Here is a 17,016-nt window from a genome sequence, read left to right on the forward strand (position 1 = left end):
AATCACATTGCAAACGGATGAAAACCAAACTGGCTTGAATACCCACGTCTGCCGCACACCTTAAAATATATACCCTACGCCTAAGTCTCTACCTAACACTCAGAACATCGGCGCTGAAGGTACGGGTGTGTTTGTGGAGGGAGGAGGGGGCTGCAGCACACTTAGTAATAACAATGCTGGAGTTCAAAAGTTGAATGAGCATTAACGAGACATACTTCAAAGACAGAGGTCAAATGTCAGGAGTCTTGTGCAAATTGTTGCATTTTCTTTTAACAATGACATTGGTGTTTTAATTTTGAGTCTCTGAATACAAAGTGGCAATCTTTCTACAGTACAGGGAGTTTCATTTTTTTTCTAAAATCACTACATATGAAATACCTTCAAATCGACTGTATAAATATTTCAAAATATATTCTGCAGTTGAGCGCAAATGAAGCATTTTTTGTTGCTGTTATTGTGAAGTGTGATGGAAACAACCATTTTTAATAGGGTCAAAACATATAGACACTTTACTTAGTGATGAGCAAATTATAAATATTAGTTGAAACCCGATTTCCACTCATTTGTCATTTGTGTGCTATATAGTTTTACCAGCAAATTTAAAGGTTTCAAAGGAAAGTGTGGCCTGTAAATGACCGTGCCCTACCACGCCATGCTTTAGTAATACATCTGTGACAGTGTGCTCCAAAATACACACTAGCTGGCTACTTACCACCTCTTTGCCACTCTCATACTTGGGTGATTTGGGCAATGTGACGTTAATGGCCGCAGCACCCCCACTCTGATGATTGTTCCAGCACCCTTGGGCCAGCTGTAGGGTAGGCTTGACTAGTGACTTCTCTAGGAGCCTTAGTTCAGTGATGACATTTTAAGGTCTGCGGAGGAATGCCTCTCAATGCTGCGATCTAGTCTGATGTGCTAAGGTGAAAGGCTGCTGCACAATAAAGAAATACAGTTTTTGAACTTTGAAAAGACTTAACCTTACACTTACATGATGCTTGTTGCATCATTTACATGTCAAGTATATTCATTGTTTGGCCTGTGCAAGGAACGTAAAATGTGCAGAGGTATAACTCAAAATGATAAGGCCTCCATGCAGAATGTGATGGAGGGCCCCTTTATCTCGCATATCTGATAGATACTCATTGGTTCGGGCTGAACGAGGGCTCCCGAAGAGACCCACTTGCACCGCACAGGCTTCAGTCGTACTCCTCAAAATTTGAGGTGGAGGCAACACACTACACTTTTTTTTAACATTATTTCCACATTCATTGTCTAACATGTAAGTAAAGTCAGCAATGGAGGCTAAAAGTCCAACCCTGAATCATTCAACACAAGGGACATGGTCACTCATAAAAGTGTTTACAGAAGAATGAGGCCACAAAGCATCATGGGATTTAATGATCAAGAAACAACACAGAAATGAACATCAACAACAGACTACGCTAGTGATGCACAGAGTACTAGATGCTGTAGCCATAGCATATTTTTCCAGCATTGTAAATGATGGATCTAACATGTAGTCATAGCAAAACAGTCATATAACAAGGTAACGTGTAAAAAGGGATCAGCAACAGAAAAGGGTACATCATTCAGATTGGATTAAAAATTCAATTCCAAAGAGGTCTAAAGAGGAGAAATGCATGTTGTTGTACCGGAAACCACCTCAGTGTGAAAGATGAATGCATTACTGCATATAGCAGCAACATCCTGTGAGCCGTGTGCTTTAGGGACTGGTCCTCTCATTGTTTGGAAGCCATCTTAGATTGGGCTTGGGTCAACTTATTAAAATTAGCCTTGAACTGTTCTCTTTTTTCTCAGGTCGAGCCTACCAGCCCACACAGCTGTCAGGTTGAAAAAGATGTATTTTCAGTTTACCAAGAACTTATGGTGGGCTCAAAGTCCAGCCATTGCTTGCCATTGGTTGGCCTTAGTGTCACTCTCATTTACTTACTTATTATTTTGTAGCTGGCCTTATCCATCTTGTGTATGTCCTTTCCCCTGGAGAACAGGCTCTTTAATAGTGTCCTTCCACTGCTCACTGTTAGGGAACTACTTGTTCCTTTTTGCTTAAGATTTCCATGAGAGTGCATGTGTTTTCCAGTAGCCTCCCTCGTGTGCTTCTCTTGCTGCCTTTCTATAATTATGCTTTTGAGCAACTTTCAAAATATATTATTTATTTAATCCACATCTTGGATCTGTAAATAAAAAATGTATCTGTGTCTTGTTGAAGGCACGCTCTTGCGTGATGACGCATGTGCTTGCATACATCATCATACATCATTGCGCCCTTAGAAATCTCCCCTTTTGTTCAGCTGAGCAGCACCTGCATTTTTGCTGATGCTGTAGAGCATGAACAAACAGGCACTGTCAGAGCCAATAGTCTCAGAGGCCAGACTTTGTTTTTACTGCAGCAGTCACCGTCTGTCTACGCCTGACATGTTGTCCAGCATCATTGCTTGCATTGCACATAACCTCTCCCCAGAGGGCCTGAGCGCAAAGTTTATTTTTGAGGGCTGGATATGGACTACTTTGTCTGTCTGTATTCCACTTCCTGGTGTTGATTCAGACGTAATGTGGTAAAATGCTGTCACTCATGATGACTGACATTCCATTCACTGAAATGCTGTCCTGTGGGCTGACCGAAAATGTCAGCAATAGTTCTCACAAACTATTGCTGAAGGTGGCTGTCCAGTTACCTACACTATGTATGGTATTGGGTTGGCAGAATCAAAATTTGAATGACCCTTTCAGCAGGCAGTGACTGAAAGGGACTAACCCATATCTCCTCAGTGTATTTTATTTATCAATATTTTTTATTATAGTTGATTATTTAGGTTCTGGCAGACAGCTAAAGCTGTCTCTAGTCTGGACCTAAATAAGACTCCTAGACATGTTTACTTTCTGTAGTTTCTGTACCTTCACTTTCCTCCAGTCCTTCAGCAGCGAGGTATCTTATGAGGGGTTATGGGGAGTTTCTTTACCTTCACATTCATCCAGACCTTCAGCGGCGAGGTAGCTTATGAGGGGTTATGGGTAGTTTCTTTACCTTCACATTCATCCAGACCTTCAGCGGCGAGATAGCTTCTGAGGGGTTATGGGTGTAAAACAGGTTTACTTTCCGTAATTTCTGTACCTTCACTTTCCTCCAGTCCGTCAAAAGTGAGGTAGCTTCTGAGGGGCTATGGGTGTAAGACATGTTTACTTTCTGTAGTTTATGTACCAGTCCTTCAGCAGCGAGGTAATTTCTGAGGGGTTTTCCGTATAAGACAGTTTTACTATCTGTAGTTTCTCACAACTTCACTTTTCTTCAGTCCTAAAGCCGCGAGGTAGCTTCTGCAGAGTTATTTGTGTGTAAGACAAGTTTACTTTCTGTAGCTTATGTACCTTATCTTTCCTCTAGTCCTTCAGTGGCGAGATAGCTTCTGAGGGGTTATGGGTGTAAGACATGTTTACTTTCTGTAGCTTCTGTACCTTCTCTTTCCTCCAGTCCTTGAACGGCGCGGTCCCTTCTGAAGGATTATGGGTGTAAGACATGTTTACTTTCTGTAGCTTCTGTACCTTCTCTTTCCTCCAGTCCTTGAACGGCGAGGTACCTTCTGAAGGATTATGGGTGTAAGACATGTTTACTTCCTGTAGCTTCTGTACCTTCACTTTCCTCCAGTCCTTGAACGGCGAGGTACCTTCTGAAGGATTATGGGTGTAAGACATGTTTACTTTCTGTAGCTTCTGTACCTTTTCTTTCCTCCAGTCCTTGAACGGCGAGGTACCTTCTGAAGGATTATGGGTGTAAGACATGTTTACTTTCTGTAGCTTCTGTACCTTCTCTTTACTCCAGTCCTTGAACGGCGAGGTACCTTCTGAAGGATTATGGGTGTAAGACATGTTTACTTCCTGTAGCTTCTGTACCTTCACTTTCCTCCAGTCCTTCAGCAGCGAGGTAGCTTTTGAGAGGTTATGGATGTAAGACCTGTGTACTTTCTGTAATATATATACCAGTCCTTCAGCGGCAAGGTAGGGGTTGTGGGTGTAAGACCTGTTTACTTTCTGTAGTTTATGTATCATCACTTTCCTCCTGTCCTTGAACGGCGAGGTAGGTTCTGAGGGGTTATGGGTGTAAAACCTGTTTACTTCCTCTAGTTTGTGTACCTTATTTTCCTCCAGTCCTTGAATGGCGAGGTAGCTTCTGAAGGGTTATGGGTAGTTTCTGTACCTTCACTTTCCTCCAGTCCTTCAGCAGCGAGGTAGCTTCTGAGGGGTTGTTGGTGTAAGACATGTTTACTTTCTGTCGTTTCTGTACCTTCACTTTCCTCCAGTCCTAGAACTGTGAGGTAGCTTCTGAGGGTTTTGGGTGTAAAACCTGTTTACTTTCTGTAGTTTATGTACCAGTCCTTCTGCGGCAAGGTAGCTTCTGATGGGTTATGGGTGTCAGACAGGTTTACCTTCCGTAGATTCTGTACCTTCACTTCCCTCCAGTCCTTTAGAAACGAGGAAGCTTCTGAGGGATTATGGGTGTAAAACAAGTTTATTTTCTGTAGTTTCCACACCATCACTTTCCTCCAGTCCTTCAACAGCGAGATAGCCTCTGATGGGTTATGGGTGTAAGACATGTTTACTTCATTTAGTTTCTGTACCTTCTCTTTCCTCCAGTCCTTCAGCAGCGAGGTAGCCTCTGATGGGTTATGGGTGTAAGACATGTTTACTTTCTCTAGTTTCTGTACCTTCTCTTTCCTTCAGTCCTTCAGCTGCGAGGTAGCCTCTTATGGGTTATGGGTGTAAGACATGTTTACTTTATTTAGTTTCTGTACCTTCTCTTTCCTCCAGTCCTTCAGCGGCGAGGTAGCCTCTGAGGGGTTATTGGTGTCAGACATGCCTATTATCTCTAGTTTCTGTACCATCACTTTCCTCCAGTCCTTCAGCAGCGAGGTAGCTTCTGAGGAATTATGGGTGTGAGACATGTTTGCTTTCTGTAGTTTTTATACCAGTCCTTCAGCAGCGAGGTAGCTTCTGAGGGGTTTTGGGTGTGTTAAAGGATCATCCTTGTTATGCCTCAAGGAGTTAAAGGTGCAATTTTACTTACATTGCCCCTGACAGTTGGGTGAAAGGACGTGCATGCATTAACAGAGTCTGCCTCCTTGCACGCATTCAGGGAGGTAGCAGGATCTTACAAGCCTGTGCTCGCTGCAGCCAGCCCCAGAACCGAGCACATTATAAATACAGACACTGCATGATTGTTCTAATGGATACATCTGCCTGTGGATTCCTCACCTTTTGAATACCCCCTGAGCCAGCATTCCGCGGAAATTCTTTTCCTAGCTCTCCTACGTCGACGAGGATGTCATAATAGCATGGCTCCGCTCGCGACTCCGTACGACATCATCGGAGCCATAAGAAGACCTCGTCAGCACCCTTTTTTCTGCACCGTCAACGCATACGTTTTTTTCTGGGACTCTCAATTTTCTTAGTGATTACTTTGTTTCGTAGAGTATTTTGAGAAATAGCTACTTCCAAGAAGTCTGGTTTCAAGCCTTGCAGGGAGTGTGGCGGTCATATGTCGATGACTGATCCCCACGATGATTGTCTTTGGTGTTTGTCTTCTGACCATGACGTCGAAGGGTGTGTGTGCTGCAGGAAAATGAATCCGAAGGCTCTAAGAAAACGAAAGGCACAGCTCTTAATGGCAAAAGCTAAAAAGGAGAAGATGAGTCGAAAACGTTTGTAGTTGTCGACTTCGTACACTTCAAAATCCAAGAACACAAGAAGTGGAAGAGGAGGCTCTTAGAGGGTAAGGCTTCGAGATCACCTTCACCACCTCAGCGGCGTTGGAGAAAAGACTTTGTGTCTCCATTACCTTCTCCTTCTCCTCAAACGACTCCGGTTAACTCACTGGCTCCAATGTCGCTGGCGTCGATGGGCTTTTCGACGCCTAAAGAAACTGCGACGCCCAGGAAGTCTTCGACGACCAGCGAGTCTTCTCCTGTTCCTGTGGCTTCGCCCATGCGGGCGCCGTCTCCACCGACTCCGCTGCCTCCAGTTCGGCCTCAGGTGGATCCTGTTCAGGAAGGTACGGATTCCTAGCCCCGTTTTCGGGGCCCTGGAACGGATCTGACGCATTTTTTAAATGCGATGTTTGGCATGTTTGCCATGGCCTCACCTCCTACTGGTGCGCCTTTGGGCCCCGTGGGTCCATTGGCCTATAATTTGGGTGTTCCACATCAATACGCCAAGGCGCCTTTCATGCCTTGTATGCCTGCAGCTCTGGCTTGGCGTTTTACGGCGCTAAGGTCTTCCACTCCAAATCCTCGGACTCCATCTGTTGTCGAGTCGACGCCGCCTCAGATTCGATCGGTGCCTATGCTTGATCCTGAAGGTCCTCCTTTGACGCCGGTGCCGTCGTCGCCAGCACTGTGTCTGGCGCCGCCGATGCCGATCCTCAAGCAGCGCTCCAGGAGGGATGCGCAGAGACTGCTTGTAGAGGAAGAATATAGACAAGAACAGGAGGAGGGAGAGATTGTCGACTCTGTTGACGAATTTGAAGGCCTACAAGAGGCCAGTGGGTTGGATACTTCCCCAGAATGGGAACTCTCCTCACCAAAGGCTGGGATTTCACAGGATGTGGCTCCTTATCATGTGGTTGTAAGAAAAGCTGCTGAGTTACTGGACCTGCAATTGCCTTCAGCTGAAATTAAATCTAATATTTTGACTGAGGTTCTCAGTACATCTACTTCAGTAAGTGAGCCTCTCTGCCCTTCAATGAGGCTATGACAGAACCTATTTCGGAAGGTTGGCAAAGGCCCTTGACTGCTCCATCTGTTTCCAGGTCTATTGCAAGGAGGTACAAGCCAGCTCCTGGGGATCTGGCTTTTTCCGTCTACTCACCCATCACCTGAAAGTTTGGTGGTCCAAGCTTTTTGCTCTAAACAGTCATCTGGTTCCTTCCTCACTATCCCCGGCGATAGGGATTCTAAAAATATGGAGCAGGCAGCTAAAAATGTCTTTTCCTCTGCAAATATGACATTGAAATCTACTAATGCTACCTGCTTACTTGGAAGATATGTCCATGCTCTTATGGACTCTGTCAAACAGCTAGCCCCTAAGCTACCTGAAGACTATCTTGTTCATTTCCTTGAAGCACTTTCAGACTCTCAAGCTGCTGCCCGTCAAGTTATACAGTCAAGTTTGGATACGGCTGACTCAGTGGCCCGAGTAATGGGATCTTCTGTGGCAGCAAGGAGACAAGCTTGGCTGAGATCATCTGGATTTTCTCCTGATGTTCAATCAGCCCTGTTGGATTTGCCCTTTGACGGTACAAGGCTGTTTGGCACTAAGGCCGACTCTGCTTTACAATGTTTTAAAGATAGCAGAGCGACTGCAAGATCTCTGGGCCTTCAAATTCAGTTTAGAGGGTACGGCTACAAGCGGTATCGAGGATTTGGAAGGCCAGCTTCCTTTCGTGGCTGCCAGCGACCTCAGCAGAGTCAGCAGCAGAACCCTTTGTACAAATCGTACAGGGGTAAAAATAGGGGCCGTCTTCGAGAAGCTGCTCGGCAGCAGTCCACCTCCTCCTCCTCTTCTCCTCCCCCCACCGTTGGCGCCTCAGGAAAGCAGCTCTAGATCCCCCATCTTGGAGCATGTTGATCCTGTAGGGGGTCGGGTGTCCGACTTTCTGCAAGATTGGAAATCGATTACTTCAGACCGTTGGGTTTTGAATCTTGTAGAGCATGGGTATACCCTCCCTTTTTTAGAGTTTCCTCCTCCATACCCCCCTCACCGGGGTAGATGTTCAGAGGACCACTTGCTACTTTTGCAGCAGGAGATTCTTGTATTGCTACAGAAAGGTGCGATAGAGGTGGTTCCAGAGCAGGAAAGGGGTCAGTGGAGCTACTCCCGGTATTTTCTGATCCCCAAAAAGGACCGTCGATTAAGATCGATCCTGGACCTCAGGATTTTGAATCTTTAACTCAGACAAGAAAAGTTCAAAAGGTTGACCTTGGCTCAGGTTCTTCTTGCGCTGGAACAGGAAAACTGGATGGTGACCATTGATTTGCAGGATGCGTATTTTCATCTTCCCATCCTGAAGTCGCATCAGAAGTATCTCCGGTTCACGGTAGGATCGCAACACTACCAGTTTGCAGTCCTTCTGTTTGGTCTGACTTCCACACCTTGAGTCTTTATGAAGGTGATGGCAGTGGTAGCAGCACATCTCAGAAGGTCAGGGATTCCTGTTTTTCTCTTTCTGGACGACTGGCTGCTGAAAGCAGAGACTCCGGAGTTGGTGTTGCGCCACTTGCAAGCAACAACGCAACTGTTGTTCAACTTGGGTTTCTCGATAAATGTACCCAAATCTCACCTGGTGCCTTCTCAGCGCAGCCTCTTCATACGGCCAATATTGGACACTACTGTACGTCGGGTATTCCCGCCTCCTCAGAGCATTCGCAACATTCAGGAGATGATTCCTTTGTTTCACGATGGAGAGGTTGTTCCAGTTCTGAAGATCCTATGCCTGCTCGGTCTGTTCGCTTCCTGCATACTGTTGGTCAGTCATGCACGCTGGCGCATGAGGGCACTCCCGTGGTGCCTCCGCAGGCAGTGGTATCAACATAACAGAGATCTCGGGGAGAAGGTCAGAATCTCCAGAGACGCTGCAGCAGAGCTGACTTGGTGGAGTGTGAAGGGCAACCTGTCTCAAGGAAGGCCCTTTCAGCCTCCTCCGACGGTGGCCACAGTGATCACGGATGCCTCCACTCTAGGGTGGGGTGCTCATCTAGAGGATCTGGAGGTCAAAGGTATTTGGTCTCCAGAGGAAAGGTTGCTTCACATCAACCGTCTGGAATTGCGGGCGATACGTTTGACACTAAAGGCTTTCCTTCCTTCCCTTCGTGGTCAGTCAGTTCAGGTCCTGACCGACAACACTACAGCGATGTGGTACACCAACAAATAAGGAGGGGTAGGGTCGTATCGTCTCTACCGAGAGGCTCTGCGACTCTGGTCCTGGGCTGAGGGTCATCAGATTTGTGTGTTTGAAATTATCTACCTGGTGTGCTGAATGTTTGTGCGGACAGTCTCAGTCGTCATTACTCGGCCGATCACGAGTGGGGGCTTCACCCGGATGTGGTCCATCACATCTTCGAGATGTGGGGGTCTCCTTGGTTGGACCTGTTTGCCACTCAGGAGAACGCACACTGTCAGTTGTTCTGCAGTCTCCAGTATCCGATGCAGGGAGCGCTGGGGGACGCATTTCAATTGGATTGGAGCTCGCAACTCCTTTACGCGTTTCCTCCCATACCCTTGATTCCTTGAATACTGAGGAAGATTCACCAAGACCAGGCCCAATTCATATTGATGGCTCCGGATTGGCCAAGAAGGGTGTGGTACACAGATCTACTTCACCTCTCATCGCACCCTCCGCTCCGTCTCCCTTTCAGGGCAGACTTCCTCTCGCAATCGCAGGGGCAGGTTTTACACCCCTACCTCCAGAGCCTGCACCTTCATGCCTGGAGATTGAACGGGGCAACCAGGGTTCTTTCTCTCTCCCTCTGGATGTGGGGGATGTTATTTTGTCATCCAGGAGACACTCCACCAAATCTGTGTATTCTTCAAGGTGGTCCAAATCTATGAAATGGTGTGGAGAGAGGTCCGTTGATCCATTGAAGGCCTGTATGTCTGATGTGCTACGTTTTTCCCTTTCCTTGGCCCAGCAGGGTTGTGCTGTGGCTACAGTTAAAGGTTATTTGTCGGCTTTGTCGGCTTTTATTTGTTTGCCGGATCAGCCGTCTTTATTCAAATCTCCTGTAGTTATGAGGTTCATTAAGGGCCTCACAAATAAGTTTCCTCCCACTCCTTTTATTATGCCTCAGTGGGATTTAAATCTCGTTCTTACCTTTTTAATGGGTTCTCCATTTGAGCCTTTTCATAGTTGTCCTTTGAGGCTTCTCTCTTTTAAAGTGGTTTTCTTGATTGCCATTACCTCGGCCAGAATGGTAAGTGAGCTTCAGGCTCTCAGTTCCAAACCTCCATTCTTGACCATTCATGCAGATAAGTTGGTTCTTAGGACCAGGGCTGCTTTCCTTCCTAAGGTGGTTACTCCTTTCCATTTGGGACAGTCCCACCGCCTCCTCGTTGTCCACCTGTTTTTACCGAAAATGCTATAACTGTTTGACATGAATGTATTTAATATGTCTTTTTCTTGCTTACGATTTGATACTGGGAAAATGCTTGGTTTGTTGCCCTTTTTCCATGCTTTTATTGGTTAAGCTATGTGGACTTGCATTTGTATATATATATTTTGTATACTGTGTATATGGGTGAAAATGTTGTCGGTCCGCCCGTTTGCCTCAAGGGCATGGAAAAAATGGGTGGAACTAATGTCAGTACACCGACGAGGTCTTCTCATGGCTCCGATGACGACGGAGATGCGAGTGGAGCCCTGCTATTATGACGTCCTCGTCGACGTGGGAGAGCTAGGAAAATAATTTCCATGGAATGCTGACGCAGGTGGTATTCAAAAGGTGAGGAATCCACAGGCAGATACTGTATCCACCAGAAAAAGCGTTACCGAAGGTAAGTAACTTGTTCTTCGGGGCCCATATTTATCCCATAGCACACCAGCCCCAGAAGAGCACAAGCCAATGAAATTACAACAGGCATTATTACAGTTTGTAATGCAAGCCTCAAGAAATATTATTACAAAAGGCATCACTAATTACAGTTTGTAACACAAGCCACAGGAAATATTATTTTATCAGATCTTTTTTCATAATTTGCAAGGTTGCAGGATAAAGTACTAACAGGCCGAGGAATTTGTAAATGGTGCCTTAGATGTAAACGTGCACCACAGCAATATGATGTTTGTTCCTTCCTAATTATTGCTATTTAAAACATCGGTAGATATGTCTGTAGACAGTGTTCCCATTGCATCATTTTATTACTTTATTGACAAATACTTAATGTGCTTCTATTGCTTTGCAGATATCTTCCAAAAACTGTCTGCTGTTAAAGACCAAAGAGAGTGGGTTATTGCAAGTGGGGCACACAAGGTAGGTTAATTGCAACAATACTAGGTGCATGCCATCATGGCTGGTAACGTATAGTATGTATAAGACTTCTAATGTAAAGTGAGATGGTGTGCACGAAGGATAGTCGAATGAGTGCTTCAGTTTAGGGGCCTCAGTCTGCGCTTGGCAGTAATATCACTGGTGGTAATTGGTACCTACTCCAGAGGCTAAGTATTGCCTATTACAGAAGGAGGACATACTGGCAAGTTGTAAAATCCACTGTGCAGGGATACCACGTGCTTTAAGTCAACTCTGCTGGGATACCACACGCTTAAAATCCACTCTGCTGGGATGTTGGGATATCACATGGTTAAAATCCACTCTGCTAGGATACCACACGGCTAAAATCCACTGTGCTGGGATACCACATGATTAAAATCCACTCTGCTAGGACATCAAGTAGTTAAAATCCACTCTGCTGGGATACCACATGGTTAAAATCCACTATGCTGGGATACTGCATAGTTAAAATCTACTCTGCTGGGATGCCACATGGTTAAAGTCCACTCTGCTGGGTTACCGCATCGGTAAAATCCACTGTGCTGGGATACCACGTGATTAAAATCCACTCTGCTGGGACATCAAGTGGTTAAAATCCACTCTGCTGGGATACCACATGGTTAAAATCCACTCTGCTGGGACATCAAGTGGTTAAAATCCACTCTGCTGGGATACCGCATGGTTAAAATCCACTCGGCTGGGCTACCACGTGCTTAAAGTTGACTCTGCTGCAATACCACATGGTTAAAATCCACCCTGCTGGGATTACACATGGTTACAGTCAACTCTGCTGGGATACCACATGGCTAAAACCTACTCTGTTGGGATACCACACGCTTAAATTCCACTCTGCTGGGACACCACATGCTTAAAATCCACTCGGCTGGGACACCACATGCTTAAAATCCACTCTGCTGGGACACAACGTGCTTCAAATCCACTCTGCTAGGAAACCATGCGCTTGAAATCCACTCTCCTGGGATACCATGTGGTTAAAATCTAATCTGTTGGGACATCAAGTGGTTAAAATCCATTCTGATGGGATACCACTTGGTTAAAATCCACTCTGCTGGGACACCACACAGTTAAAATCCACTCTGCTGGGATCAGCTCAGAGCTGGTATTACAATGGGTAAAACAGATAACCATCCCGTGAAGCTTTGGTTTCCGCCAGCAGTGGATGTCCCAGGTTTATTTATATCCCACTGGCGGCAGTGCTCAAGTGCATTTCCATTATGAGCGAACCTGACAGAGTGTTGATCTTACCGGATCTGTAACTCAATTCCAGCAGAAATTCTATGTAATGAGGGTGAAAGAGTTTAGCTGGAGGAATATTTCTTTCATGCAGTGCTGAGTGTAATCAAGACACCCAGAAATGTTGACCATCTTCTCTTGACTGTTTTCCAGGTGGATTTGAATCTGGGAGTTATCCATTTATATTTGAACATTTGAGAGTGCACCTGGTATTGATCAAGCCAACCTACTTTAAATATTCCAATCATGTTGCGAAATTTTAACTTAGTTCTGGCTCTAGTCATATGACCCTATGCAGTAGAGAAATTCATCGATCTGTCCTAGGATCCAATACCTGGTTAAAATTATCACCCACACTTAAGAGGCTGGAAATGTAGCCAATTCCACTATCTGACCTCCCCATACATCTATGTATGTATGTATGTATGTATGTATGCATGTGGTATTTCTATAATGTCAGTCAGTCAGTCAATAAAGCTTTATTTCGGCAGATTTCAACCATAAAAGCAGATACAAAACACAGTATAAAAGTTAAAACTCCTAGTCCAAAAAGTAGTATAAAGCTTTACATGTGACCAGATTAAAAATATAAATAAGGTCAGAGTACAAATATAACATATAGTAAAATATAAGGATAGCAATAAAATTGAGGAAGGGATCATACGACAAACACTAATTGGCAGAGAAGCATTTCTATAATGCGAACCTAGCCAAAGGCAGCAGAGCGCTGTACAGGGTCAGAGACAAGCAAAATGTCAGCAAGGGAATGATGGAGCTGCAGTAAATGTTGCTGCTGGTTTTGAAGATGCTTCGGGCCGGCAATTGGATCCGATGGAGGTGCATCAGGATGGGGGGGATGAGACTGCAGTAAATGATGCACCTGATTTTGGAGCTGCTGCAGGCCAGCAGTGGGATCACATGGATGTGCGTCAGCATGGGGACGATGAGGCTGCAGTAAATGATGAGGCTAGTTTTGGAGATGCTGTGACCGGCATTGGGAGCCCATAGAGGCCCATCAGGATGGGGGTGATGAGTCTGCAGTAAATGATGCAGCTGGTTTTGAAGATGGCGGGCCAGCAGTGGGATCACATGGCTGTGCGTCAGCATGTGGACGATGAGGCTGCAGTAAATGATGAGGCTAGTTTTGGAGATGCTGTGACCGGCATTGGGAGCCCATGGAGGCCCATCAGGATGGGGGTGATGAGTCTGCAGTAAATGATGAGGCTAGTTTTGGAGATGCTGTGACCGGCATTGGGAGCCCATGGAGGCCCATCAGGATGGGGGTCATGAGTCTGCAGTAAATGATGAGGCTAGTTTTGGAGATGCTGTGACCGGCATTGGGAGCCCATGGAGGCCCATCAGGATGGGGGTGATGAGTCTGCAGTAAATGATGAGGCTAGTTTTGGAGATGCTGTGACCGGCATTGGGAGCCCATGGAGGCCCATCAAGTTGGGGGTGATGAGTCTGCAGTAAATGATGAGGCTAGTTTTGGAGATGCTGTGACCGGCATTGGGAGCCCATGGAGGCCCATCAGGATGGGGGTGATGAGTGTGCAGTAAATTATGCAGCTGGTTTTGAAGCTGCTGCAGGCCAGCAGTGGGATCACATGGCTGTGTGTCAGCATGTGGACGATGAGGCTGCAGTAAATGATGAGGCTAGCTTTGGAGATGCCGTGACCGGCATTGGGAGCCCATGGAGGCCCATCAGGATGGGGGTGATGAGTCTGCAGTAAATGATGAGGCTAGTTTTGGAGATGCTGTGACCGGCATTGGGATCCCATGGAGGCCCATCAAGTTGGGGGTGAGGAGTCTGCAGTAAATGATGAGGCTAGTTTTGGAGATGCTGTGACCGGCATTGGGAGCCCATGGAGGCCCATCAGGATGGGGGTGATGAGTCTGCAGTAAATGATGAGGCTAGTTTTGGAGATGCTGTGACCGGCATTGGGATCCCATGGAGGCCCATCAAGTTGGGGGTGAGGAGTCTGCAGTAAATGATGAGGCTAGTTTTGGAGATGCTGTGACCGGCATTGGGAGCCCATGGAGGCCCATCAAGTTGGGGGTGATGAGTCTGCAGTAAATGATGAGGCTAGTTTTGGAGATGCTGTGACCGGCATTGGGAGCCCATAGAGGCCCATCAGGATGGGGGTGATGAGTCTGCAGTAAATGATGCACCTGATTTTGCAGCTGCTGCAGGCCAGCAGTGGGATCACATGGCTGTGCGTCAGCATGTGGACGATGAGGCTGCAGTAAATGATGAGGCTAGTTTTGGAGATGCTGTGACCGGCATTGGGAGCCCATGGAGGCCCATCAGGATGGGGGTGATGAGTCTGCAGTAAATGATGAGGCTAGTTTTGGAGATGCTGTGACCGGCATTGGGAGCCCATGGAGGCCCATCAGGATGGGGGTGATGAGTCTGCAGTAAATGATGAGGCTAGTTTTGGAGATGCTGTGACCGGCATTGGGAGCCCATGGAGGCCCATCAGGATGGGGGTCATGAGTCTGCAGTAAATGCTGAGGCTAGTTTTGGAGATGCTGTGACCGGCATTGGGAGCCCATGGAGGCCCATCAGGATGGGGGTGATGAGTCTGCAGTAAATGATGAGGCTAGTTTTGGAGATGCTGTGACCGGCATTGGGAGCCCATGGAGGCCCATCAGGATGGGGGTGATGAGACCATATTAGTTCAGGCCTCAGATGAGATGTGCTGCTCATGCAGGATGCCCTTCAGAGCTGCCAGGGCTAATCAGAAAGAGCTGCTGCTATCTTAATATGGAAAGTTTGAGTTGTTACACGGAAATACTCAGAGGTAGAGCCTAAAACTGTCTCAGCATCCAACTCATTGATCAACCTCCACTGGCTCTCAGTGCAGAATCGAGTAAAGTTTAAGGCCCTCACTTATATGTTTCGCATCAAGCATGCAAAAGCCCCCGATTATGTTCAACAGCTTGGTACCCCCTATGTTCCTCCCCGTACACTCCGATCCTCTACGTTAGCCAAATTTCAAGTCCTGAGAATTAAACTGTCTCGTATTGGAGGACGCTCCTTTGCCTATCTTGGCCCCACTCTTTGGAATTCACTTCCTTTGCCCCTTCGGCTACAATCTGATCTTCTATCTTTCCGCAGATCCATAGAAACTTGGCCTTTCAATCAATAGTCTTTCTCCTTTTCTTCCTGCCTCCGCTGTCAGCGCCGGGAAACCCCTTGGGGTAGCTGTGCGCTGTTATATAAATTCAAGCAAATAAATAAATAAATAGTCTACATGAGTAATCTTTGTACATTCAATAGTTGTCCACCAGCCAAAGAATATCCAAGAATAGAGATTTAGCCTGTAGAGGATCAGCTCGTGTTTGTAGGGCCTTGGGGCCTGCCAGTATTCCAGAGAGCCTTTTTTATAATCCGGTGTAGGTTAGAGAGCCAGAGGAGATGTAGAGCTTTACACAGCCATTCTAAGGGACCAGCAGAGAAGCAAGTAGCACAACCACAATGGGTAGAGATGATATCTGCCAAGCACACCCTTTTTTCAGGTCTGCACCTCGGTTGACTGCATACCTCATTAACCTCTAACCTGTGCTTAATTTGTAAAATAATAAGTGCCAGGGCCCAAAGCCCTCTTCAGACACTGTTTTCAGTGGCGCCACCCACTGGTGCAGTTACTGCCAGCACAGTTCAGTCAGTGTGTTTGAGCCCTCGATAAACGATGAAATACATTATATAAACAACATAACATAGCATAACATAGTATAGCACAGCATAACATCATAGCATAGCATTACATAGCATAACACAACATAACATAGCACAGCATAAGATAGCATAACATAGCATAAAATAACATAACATAGTATAGCACATCATAACATAGCATAGCACAGCACAACATAGCATAACACAACATAGCATAACATAACATAACATAGCATAACATAATATAACATAATATAGCATAGCATAGCATAGCATAACCTACCATAACACAAAATAACATAACATAGCATAACATAACATAGCATAACATAACATAGCATAGCATAACATAGCATAACATAACATAACATAGCATAAGATAACATAACACAACATAACATAACATAACATAACATACCATTATTCAACTGGTTGCTGTACTCTAAAGTATTTGTACAGATCTCAAGTGCCTTCTGCTGGTGTGCTTTGAGCTGTCATAGCATCTGTGACAAGGACCTCGTGTTTCATTTTTGCTTTTACTTCATCGTCAGAAGTAGTTTCTACTGATAGAAAGGACAGCGGTGATGTTTGCACGTCTCTCATTGGTTCTGCCAGGCTCTCTCATAGCTCCAAGGAGGCTGTCATCAGTGATGGGGTGAGCCTCTTTATCCCGAGGGCACTCACTCATTTGTCACGTGACAGCCTCTGAATCTGAGGTTCTTGAATGAATGAATGAATGAATGAATAAGGTATTTATTGAGCGCACTGTGGCCAAGTGGCTTCCTGGCGCTGGGAGCTCCAAACAACAGAGACAGACGGGGCCAAGGGAGTTTTTAGCAAGTGTAGGCCTGGGCAAACAAGAAGGTTTTGAGCGCTTTGCGGAAGTGTGAAAAGATGGGGATTGAACGCATAGATAGGGGGAGAGAGTTCCAGAACAGGGGGGCAATCACAGAGAATCTTGTACCACCGGTGCGGGATTTGCGAAAGCGAGGAACAGTGAGGAGGGCGGAGGTAGATGAGCGGAGGG

General features: G+C 46.1%; 1 protein-coding gene across 3 annotated transcripts in view; it reads left to right on the forward strand.

The window, feature by feature from the left end:
• The window catches only part of NEK10 (NIMA related kinase 10), a 1,104,115-nt gene that overhangs the window by 247,893 nt on the left and 839,206 nt on the right, over positions 1-17,016 (forward strand). For all 3 annotated transcript variants that reach the window (XR_013601712.1, XM_078663960.1, XM_078663961.1), the window contains exon 9: positions 10,969-11,036. Coding sequence is in view for 2 of the 3 variants with exons in the window: in XM_078663960.1 (XP_078520086.1) it covers positions 10,969-11,036 (68 nt within the window). In the remaining variant the exon portion in view is untranslated. The remainder of the gene's footprint in view (positions 1-10,968; positions 11,037-17,016) is intronic.

This window comes from Lissotriton helveticus, chromosome 10 (assembly GCF_964261635.1).
Source record: "Lissotriton helveticus chromosome 10, aLisHel1.1, whole genome shotgun sequence".
Taxonomy (NCBI): domain Eukaryota; kingdom Metazoa; phylum Chordata; class Amphibia; order Caudata; family Salamandridae; genus Lissotriton; species Lissotriton helveticus.